At 35.0% G+C, this 10,811-nt stretch overlaps 1 protein-coding gene across 2 annotated transcripts in view; it reads left to right on the top strand.

The window, feature by feature from the left end:
* The first annotated feature begins 7,549 nt into the window (after positions 1–7,549).
* The window catches only part of LOC112019570 (digalactosyldiacylglycerol synthase 1, chloroplastic), a 23,321-nt gene continuing 20,059 nt past the window's right edge, over positions 7,550–10,811 (top strand). Inside the window, exons 1-2 of one of the 2 annotated variants that reach the window (XM_024052090.2) lie at positions 7,550–8,302; positions 9,628–9,660. In XM_024052090.2, coding sequence (XP_023907858.2) covers positions 7,661–8,302; positions 9,628–9,660 — 675 coding nt within the window. In that variant the 5' untranslated portion in view covers positions 7,550–7,660. The remainder of the gene's footprint in view (positions 8,303–9,627; positions 9,661–10,811) is intronic. The other variant, XM_065782480.1, reaches the window with a different exon arrangement.

The raw sequence follows: 10,811 nt of genomic DNA, 5'->3' as shown, positions 1-10,811 counted from the left end.
TTTTTTATTAGATTCCAAATCAAACCAAACATATAAATAATTACATTCTCAAACATCTAGATTGCCAAGCATTATATTTCTAGGGATCTAGATGTCGAGATGATGTAGATTTCCCAGTATCAAATGCCACCTCATAGTAAACAGATATTCATGATAGCTACTCTAAGTTTAAGTACATGGTTCCATGCTTCTTCAAATTGAAATTCTATCATAATTTTCTCACTTAAAGGGCAGCACATGCAAGGCATGTGCATCCCAATTAGTGTTGGACAAATGAGTAAAATTTCAGATTGGGATAATAAATGAAATGAGGATTTTTGCACATTTTTTGAAAACTGAGAAGATAAAATAGAGGTTAAAAATAATGGAATGATAAAATAGAAATTAAAACCATAAATAAAAGTAAAATCGAAATCAAAGTTAACACGATAGATGAGAGAGAGATTGGAGAGTTTATGCGCATCCTTTATGGCTTGTTTGAAAGTTTAGAGAGGGAGGAGAGTAAAGGGGAGTAGAGGGGAGGGGAGTAGTGGGGAGGAGAGTAGAGGAGAATGATTCCCCTCTACTTTGTTTGGATGTTTTTAAAATTAGTAAGGGGGAAGGAAGTAATTAGCCCTTCCCCTTGTGTAATTTTGTTAATATAATAAGGGTAAATTAGGTAATTTACTTAGTCAATAGTTTATGTACTCTATTCTCCCTCCAAATCTCTCCAATTTGGGGGAATTAAAAATGGGGGGCTAGAGGAAGTTGAAACCCCTCCAAACTCCTCCCCCTCATTTCTTAAAAAACTTCCAAATAAGGTAATTGGATTACTCTCCCTCCCTCTACTCTACTCCCCATTCATTTTTAAACATCCAAACAGGCCATTAATTTATTTATCATTGGGAAGTTTGTTTCATTGGGAGGACGCTTGTGCAACGTGGTATGCATCATAATTGAGGGACAAAAGTATCATTTTATCACATCCTCTTTTACTTCAAAATTAATTTTCCCTATAACATTTAGAATGAGGACTAATAATTTAATGAGTTATATGATTTAATATATGACAAACTTCTTCCAACTTACTATATAACAATTTAAATGACCATCCGTGTATACTTGAGTCACATAATCAATTAATGAATGATGTAGATTGTTCAAATAATTTAATTATACATGTGATTTAATATTGTATGAATTGCTACATAACTAATTGAAGTAGGTGCTTCCATACCAATTTGGAAATAAGCTCTATCCAAAATAAATTATCCTCAAATTAACATAAAATAACAAGTATAAAAGAATAAATAGTGATAATTTCATTGCCAACCCAATGAGAAATTTTAAACTTCTTCCAACTTACTATATAACAATTTAAATGACCATCCGTGTATACTTGAGTCACATAATCAATTAATGAATGATGTAGATTGTTCAAATAATTTAATTATACATGTGATTTAATATTGTATGAATTGCTACATAACTAATTGAAGTAGGTGCTTCCATACCAATTTGGAAATAAGCTCTATCCAAAATAAATTATCCTCAAATTAACATAAAATAACAAGTATAAAAGAATAAATAGTGATAATTTCATTGCCAACCCAATGAGAAATTTTAACCAAAATCATATTTTCAATATGAGTTCAATAAGTCAGTGTTTTCCCTAAAAATCTAATAGGCTGGATTAGGGGTGGTAAAATTGGACACGACCTGCGAATCTAGCACGACACGATATAAAATTAGCAGGTTATGAGTTAAAATTTAATGGGTTAGTATTATATTCGAGTTGACATGACTAACCTGTTTAATAAATGGGTTACGTTAATGCCCAATATATGAAACCCGTTTGACTTATTTGCCCCTTTTACTTAAATGACAATTTACCAATATAACTCTTAAATTCTAAGTATATAAACTTATTAGTTGTTATAGTTTATTTTCTTTAACATATTATGAATGATTATTTGTAATATTAAGATATGTTTTAATTTTGAATGATTATTTGTGATACAATTACTCATTAGTTTTGAATTTTATATTAAAAATATTTATTTTTTTTGGTTTTTCATATTCATTTGGTTAATACTATTTCTTTTTTCCATTTTAATAAAATGTGATAAAAAGGTTGACATGATTGCCCCGTTTAATAAATACGTTGTATTAGGGTTGAGGAATCTTGACCATTTAATAAATATGTCAGCTTAGTGTTGACTCATATAATCGAATACTCATGAGTCGATATAACACGAACCTGACACGCGAACACAAATCGATCATGCCCCATTGTGCTGAATTGATAAGGCCTCTTAAGTTGTTCACTTATTTCTATGAAGTTAATTTTGAATCTAAAACTAAGAAAGTAATACCATTATCTTATTAGCTAAACCAGTTAAAGTATCTTTTTTTCTCTCTTCTTTTTTTTTTTTTTTTTATTTTATAGACTTTTCTTCCCCACATGTATTTCATTTTCAATCTTTGATGGCAAATCATTACAGAACCTCACGCCACCACTTCATCATCAATCCTTTTCTATAAACAATGTCCTTTGAGTTCTCCTTTTTGGTTTTTAGGTAGGAGAAGAAAACAAGGGGTGTGATGTGGGGGACCTTACTCTCATATATAATAATGACAGAGCTTGCTAGCCATTTGTAAGTATCATTGAGGACATGAAGCTATTTGCCCTCGTTCCTAGGGCGGAGGGCTTCATGATCTACACCTAATAAAAGCATACTCACAACTGGTATACTCACAACTGGTTAAGAAGCTCACTCCATTGAGAAAGATGACCAGGCAGTCTCTCAAAAGCTACATGTATCAAGTCCCTTCTCAAAAATTCACCCCCAAAATATATATATATATATATATATAAACTAAAATACCTTTAGAGTATCAAATGAGAATGCATATAATTTTTACTTATTAAATTTGGAGAATATTTAAATCTTTTTATGATTGCTTATTGCTTATTAGTTGAAAGTGACCCATTTGTGGCCACTTATCAAAAAAATATTTAAGTTAGTTAAAGACTTAAAAGTATGATTGTACCTAAAAAAAAAATTTGTGAATCTTTAAAAAGTTATACCTAACAAAGTAACAGATAAGTTAAAAAGAAAAACCCAATGACAAATGGTTATTAATTAAGAATATTTGAAGGGGGAAGGCTCTCATAGCTTATCTGATTAACACTTTCTAGTATTTTTAATAAAAGCATTTAATCAATTACAAAAAGCTTTTTTTTTTTTTTTGGGATAATTTTATCGTTACAATTGGGAAGAATAATTTAAATTTTGGAAGACTTATGGTCTATTTGGAAGTTTAAAAAAAGAGGGGAGTAAAGTAAAGGGAGGGAGAGTAATTCCGTTATCTTGTTTGGAAGTTTTTTAAGGAAGGAGGGGGAGGGGTTTCAACTACCTCTAATCCCTCATTTTTAATTCCTCAAAATTGGAGAGATTTGGAGGGAGAGTAGAGTAGATAAATTATTAACCAAATGAATTCTCTAATTTACCATTTCTAAATTAACAAAATTACAAACTGATTATATAAATAATCTTTGTTTGTTTTTTTAGAAAATTTAAGGTGAATGAAAAAAAAAAAGAAAAAAGAAAAAAGAAAAAAGAATCTCACTATTTCACTGACACTAAAGCTAAACAACCCCCCCTGATCTAGCAACATTTACACTACACTCCCCTCTACATCACTTCGTTTGTTTCTCGAGAAAAATTAAAAAAAAAATGATATTAAAAAAAAACATTGGTGAAGATACTCGTCCACGCACCGTCGCGTAACAAAAACAAGCCACCGCTATCTTGGTGTTTGGCAGACCCGTGAGGCCCTTCACCTCCACACCCACTCTTTGTGGTTCATGCGCTGTTCAAGGTGCTATTAGCTTGTAGATCGGAGAGTGGTTGTTGGGTTTGAGAGTGGAAGAGTCTCGGCAAGACCTTGGTTCGGGTTTAGAAGAGAGCTGGGTTTCTGTTAGGACATATGCATTTTCACTTGTTAAGAACATATGTAATTTGTTTATGTAAATTGGCTAATCCTTTGACTAAACGCACTCTACTTGTAATTGGATAGTTTTAGGTGTTTTTAATACTTCAAGAAACAAGGTTTCAAGATCAAGTGTTGAAGTCATCAAGTCTATCCAAGAAAAACAAGCTGAAGTGCAAATTCATTAAAGCTCGACACCTGCTCGATAGCTCCTCGACACCTTACTATCTGTCAAGATTTATAAAATCAGATTTTCTAATCTGATTTCTTAGGATCTGTGAATGTGTATTTGGGCATTCTTTTCTCCTAACTCTAGACATATAAAATGATTATTTTAAGAGCCATCAAATGGTGCACAAGTTGCAAAAAAATATTGAGCAAACTCTATTCAAGAAAATTATGATCGAAAACAAAGTTCTTGACCTAGTTCATCTCTTCTGAAGAAGTTGCTGTGTATTTGCACCAAAGGGTTTTGTGACTAAGCATCTTTTTGATCTTCATCGTGTAAGATGAATTGAAGAACTTTGCAGCCAACCTTTCCTTCAAAGTTGGTGTTGAAGTTGCGTACTGAGATTCTCGCATTGGTTAATCACGTACTTGGGAGTCGTGCATCAAAGGTGGGAACTGTCACTACAGAACAAGTCCAATTAGGTATTGGGGTAAGGGTTCAACTGTAGGTTGGTAAGGTATTTGGGATTCTCTTACTTGTAATCGCTTGTTGTAATAATAGTGGAGTTTCAGGAGTGGTGACTTGAAAATCACTCAGTAGGGTTTTTGCCGTTAGGTTTTTCCCCATTTGTAAATAAATCACTGTATCATTTAATTTCCACTGCATATTTAGTTTTTAGTGATTTGTTTGTGCTACCACGCGTTTGCATGATAAATTGATTAATTAATAACTTGGCTAATTAATCAATTAATTTCTATCACAATGGGTCAATTCAGTTTGTGACCTATCAGTTTCAATCGTGATTTCAGAGTGGGATGACCTGTAAGGAGATTGAGAAGCACCCTCGTGGTGTTCGTTGTTTGTCACGGTGGAGCAAGGAAGCTCCACTTGGGTTTAGATTGGAGAGGGAGATGAGAACTTTAAGAGAGCTTTAAAGAGGGAGAGCTCGGTGAGGGTTCTTGATGAGGAGCAATCTGCCGCCTGTGGTGGCAACATTGATCTGTGATGACGAGCTCAAGCCATGAAGGTCCGATGGAGGCTCGATTTGAGAGAGTTTTAGAGATTAGAGAGAAAGCTTGGCTTTAGGGTGAGAGATAGGGAGCCCGGTGAGAGTTTTTGGTGAATTTGCAATGCTCTTGCCTGGTTTAAAGAAAATTTATTTTTATTTTTATTATAATTTTTTTTTATAATAGTTAATTGTAGTTTTATATTTTTATTAGTGGTATTTGATGGAATGAGAATGTTGATTAAATAATTATTTAATTTAACAAATTAATCATAGACTAATATTGCAAGTTCATTTTTAAATAGGAGTAAATTTGTTTATTTAAATCATTTCCTCTCATTTTCATCTTAATTTTTAAAACATCCAAACAAGAGGAAGGACTAATTACTCTCTTCCCCCTTACTAATTTTAAAAACATCTAAACAAGGTGGAGGATAACCATTCCCCTTTACTTTCCTCCCTCTCTAAACTTCCAAACAGGCCATTAAGTATTCACTATATGCAATTTTTTTTTTCACATATTGTGGATCTTATAGAATTTATGTATCATGAATGCGATAATGCATATTTTAGATGCATTTGATAATTTTTAATTTTTAACGATTGAATACACTTACACGGGGACACACAACACTCACAAAAAAAAGTGATGAATATACAATCAATTATGTACATCTACATGTGCAGCCTTTAATTTGGTCCATGGAGCTAATATCTGGACCAAAGACTTACTGATCAAGAATGTAGGCCAAGAAACTTGTTCAAAATAAATCAACTAGGTTAAGGAATAATATGTGCAAAAAAAAAGATGAAAAAGCAAAAAAGCAAGTGTACGCACCCAATAAGAAAAACCATTTTAAAAATTGTTTTCTATCTATCTTTCTCTGTTTTATTAAAGTAATTATCTTATGAGCCCATTCTATGGAGCAACCAATGAGATACTGCCTTGTTGCTTTGGGAGTGGGGGGAATGGATAAACCTTTCAAATATTGGAAAAAAGGAAAATAATAAGATAAGAAAGTGGGGGCTAAGAGAGAATAATTCCCACACATCATATCAGTAATTAGCTTATCTGCAAGTGTGCAACCCTTACTGATTGAAAATGAGTAGTAGAATCATCTTCAATGAAGAGTTTAAGACCACCAATCTTTTTGTCAATTATTGGAGAGTGGAGATAAATGATAAATCTCATCCAGAATAATTTGTTGTGAAGTAGATTCTCACACTATCTGCTAAAAAATGCATGGCTGTCAAGCTTAGGGGGTACGTATGTACTGCTAGAAAGCAAACACTTTAGATAATTTGTCATTTCGTTTCTGGGTTTGCTAAATGAAGTGACACGAAATTTAACACAAAGCTTCAACATTCAGGCCCCAATACCCAGAACTCCAGCTATCCTTCTGTACTGTTACACTTGCTAAAATCTCTTCCAACTGCTTGCTCTACCTCAAGGCATATGCTAGTACACAACAACAAATCGATCAAAATTCAAATGCCTGCTGACCTGTCTGTTGGTTATAATACTGCAAACATGGCTTATGTCAGGGACCCCCCCCCCAACCACACACACAACCCATAGCAGAAAAAAAAAAAAAAAAAAGTAAGGGTGAGATGGGTTGAAGGTATCGACGGCTGGCGGCGTGGGTCTGAGGTTAATTGGCAACTTGGGATGGCTAGTGAGTTGGTGACGTCGAGCTTAGAGAGACCAGAGTTGAGAGACCGGAGTTGAGAGAGTGAGCTTGAGAGACCGGAGTTGAGAAAGATGAGCTTCAGATGAGGTGAGAGTAAATGAGAGAGAGAGGCACAGTGTGATAAAAGAATGAAAAAGAGAAGAAGGAAAGTTGTATTATTTTAATGGTCGGCTAAATAAAAAATTATTATTATTTTTAGCTTCAAACTATAGTGCACATCTATTATAGATGTGCACTGTAGCAATGGAGCTAAAAAAAAAAAAAAATTTAGCTCCATTGTGGAGCATAATTTTAGTGTCTAAAGAGCTAAAATATGACAATATACAATGAATGCTGTATTAATTTTAAATTCACCATTCACGTGAAACGTGAGAGGGGAGAGTCCTAGCTCATTTAGTCGTCTCCTTCACTAAAAGCTATGTTCATAGATCTTTAGCTTCAAGCCACTCGGTCCTATCAAAATTTAGGTGCAAAAGTACAGGCGACACATGCGATCCCGCCAATCTTGTCCAGCATATTCTTCTCTATAGAATATACCCAATCCCGTACAATCCTCACCCAATCACGTTTCGCCACCTCACCTTATTACGTGACTCTACCTCCACATCATCACCCGCAAATCTCGTCAACAAGTACATCCATCCCACGTGGCTACACACGTGTACAATCCAGGAAGAAAAAGAAAACCACACACACAATACAATTCTAGTTCATTCTCAGCATTTTCTCGTTCTTTCTCACAGAGAGGGAGAGAGAGAGAGAGAGAGAGAGTTCAATTCTTTCAAGCCCTAGAAATTTTCAAAGAACGAAGAGTCAGCCATGGAAAGCGAGAATCGAGCAACGACGTCGTCTTCTTCTTCGTCGAATTCGAGCGCGTTCTCTTTCATATCCAAAGGTTGGCGAGAGGTTCGTGACTCGGCGGACGCGGATATCCAACTCATGCGCCACCGAGCCAACTCGTTCAAGAACTTAGCGACGTCGTTCGACCGAGAGCTTGAGAATTTTATCAACTCGGCTTCGACTTCGTTTTCTGTGCCGGCGATTCGATCGCCTCCGGCGGAGATCGATTTCGTGAAGAGGCTCCAGCCGAAGCTCTCGGAGTTCCGGCGGGCGTACTCGTCGCCGGATTTCAGCAAGAAGGTTTTGGAGAAGTGGACTCCGAGGTCGCGGCTTCGGATCGATTTATCGGCGATAAGGAACGCGATTGTGGCGGAGGTGGAGGATGGGGATGGAGTTGTTGATATCGGTAGGGTTAGGAAGAGGAACGTGGTGAGTTTCAGAGAGTTTTGGGGGGTGTGGAAAAGTGAGGCTGAAGGAGACGAAGCAGCACAGTCTGGGGATTGGGAGCCAATTCGTGTGTTGAAGATGAGACTCAGAGAGTTCGAAAAGCGAAGCTCTTCGGCCGAGATTTTCAGTGGGTTGAAGAACAGCGAGTTTTTGGAGAAATTGAAGTCAAGCTTGGTATGTTCTATCTTTCTTTGTTTTGAGCATGAATTTCTATAAAATATTAGTTGTGTTTATTTTATTGTTAATAAGTCGGTGCTGTATTAGTGATTCAGTGGAAAAATTGAAACAACGAGTGAAGCAAAGCTATGGAAAGTTGAGCTTATGATTTTTATAGAGCTAATGAAGTGTAGCATATTCACTTGAGTATACTTGAAAATTTTTCAATATATCATTCTGGGTCCAATGAAATTTATAGGTATAGGAAGATGTCTTGTCAAATAGATATTTTTTTCTTTTGACTATATTCAAATTGTTACTACTACAAAGAGATTTGAAAGCTTTTGGGTATGCATGGGTTTCCAATTATTCACCTGAGAACTTCAAAGTCGCTTAGAACATCAAATTCGGGGTTCAGATGGTTTTGTCTTATTGGTAAAAGTTAGCTTTTGAAATTTGGAGCTAGAGAGAGGTTACCGATTAAAAGGGTGTATTGCTCTTTTATTCTCAATAGTCATGTGATTGTTAACTAATTTATAGTTGATGGTGGTGTGTTTAATTATTTTAGTTGTATAAAGCCAGGTTAGACCCAGCAAAAGTGGAAGCTTTGGGTTCGACCTATTTTAAAGGCATGTTAGAACAAAAAATGGAGAAAAAGTATATCGATGGTCATATTGGTTAGTTCCCATGTCCTCTCTAGGTGCAGTTTCAGGGTTCTTGCTATGAGCTTCCACACTTGTTACATGTGTGTAATATATGTTATTATGGGAGCTGCAGAACATTTATAGACACAGAAATGTGTATTAAGTTGCATTAAATCACTTGAAGCTTTATAAAGAAGTATTAGTTGTATCCTGTGACATATGCACTCATCATAAGATGTAGATCCTCAACCAAGTGTTCAACCATGGAGCTAATGCTACCACCTGGCAAAGGAGGTTTTTAGCTTTTTATTCTATTTTATTTTATCTTAAAATTACGTGGCAAGTGGTGAATGTTATACGTCTTGTCTATGATGCCATGAGAGGTTGTTTTTATTATTTAATTAAAGCTTTTGCGAGGATTTCGGAACTATACAAATGTTATTGTTATACTTTGACTACTTAATAAGTGGATTGTCTCTTGTGGATGAGTTGTTAGACATGTCTCTTTAACTTGTACAAAGTTACCTATAGCTTTTTGAATAATTCTTTCTAGGGGCTTGTATATATTCTGTGGTTGTTGTACGCTTTCTGTCTAAAGTTGTTAATGTGTGCATAGAGACTTAAACCCATATATAATATATCCATACATCACAACATCTGATATTTATATATATAATTTTTTTTTTTTTTTGGTTGCAGAAAGCAATTTGTAAGGAGTCTCAGGAGTCGAAGGTAGGTTCATGTGGATGATTTCTCTTCGCTTCATGTGTTAATAAGCAACATGCTTTTCACAAATTTTATACGAATCAAGCATTCTATCTTCTTCTTGAGTCTTCCTCAAATATTTTTGTGCTATCTTTAGTGGTATGCAGTTTGAGGTTTGGAATTCTAATTGGATTAAATGGGAGGCCTCCTATGTAGAAAATCATGAAATTCATGTAGTGAAGTCCTCGCTTTTATCCAATTCGAATGGTTCTTTTCAATTCCCTGCTGCCAAACATAGTGATCATTCTTATATTTAAAGCATCATTGAGTTGGTATGCTTTTTTCCATACCATAGCTGTCACATTTCATGCAGCTTTTCTGAACTATACTTTAGTAGTGACAATGGAGGGTACTAAATTGTTTGAGGTGCTGCAAAAATGGAGCCTAAGGACTCTAGTACTGTGGAATGCCATTTTGTGCATCTGGTGGCTATGATAAGGATCCTCCTATTTTTCATTTCTTTATGTAACCTTGCTAGAAGAATCTTTTGTATGCATTGGATTTTGAAACCTGTTTTTTTGGATAAAAATATTGCATCCAAGTTTTTAGAGTTGGTTGTTTCAAAAAGCGAGTCAATTATAAGAATTCCATTTTGTTTTATGCACTTACTTTTCAGTTATAGTCTTGCAGACTTGCAAGTATTTGAATGCATCTTATCTAATCGATGTGTCAGCTGCATCATACCTTGCATGTCCATACGTTCATGTGTTTGAAGACAAAAATAATGTTGTTGAGCAATACAATATTCATATCTGAAAAACTAAACAACACTGTGCTCAAGGGCATTTCTAAAATTTTAACAATGGTAAGCTACACTCTACACTTTTCTGTTTGTGTTGGCGTTAGGGAATTTGTTTTGTGGTCATGAGACTGCTTAGGTTCCAGCTGCAAGCCTGGGCGTGTTTACACCCCATTAAAACACCGGTCAAAGATTTGGACTGTGGTTCCGGGGTGTCTAATGTGGTTAGTTTGGCAGGAATGCAATACCTGCACCTTTGAAGATAAAGAGAGATCTTTAGATCTCTTAAAATCTCTTCTTTGGTACTCTGTTTTAGTGGTGAACACGTACCTTTTTTATCAATAAAATTTCTACAACCTATTAAAAAAAAAAAAAAAAA

Source organism: Quercus suber, unplaced genomic scaffold (assembly GCF_002906115.3).
Source record: "Quercus suber isolate HL8 unplaced genomic scaffold, Cork oak 2.0 scaffold_303, whole genome shotgun sequence".
Taxonomy (NCBI): Eukaryota; Viridiplantae; Streptophyta; class Magnoliopsida; order Fagales; family Fagaceae; genus Quercus; species Quercus suber.
The sequence above is the reverse complement of the archived record's forward strand: the minus strand, read 5'-3'. Positions and strand labels throughout refer to the sequence as shown.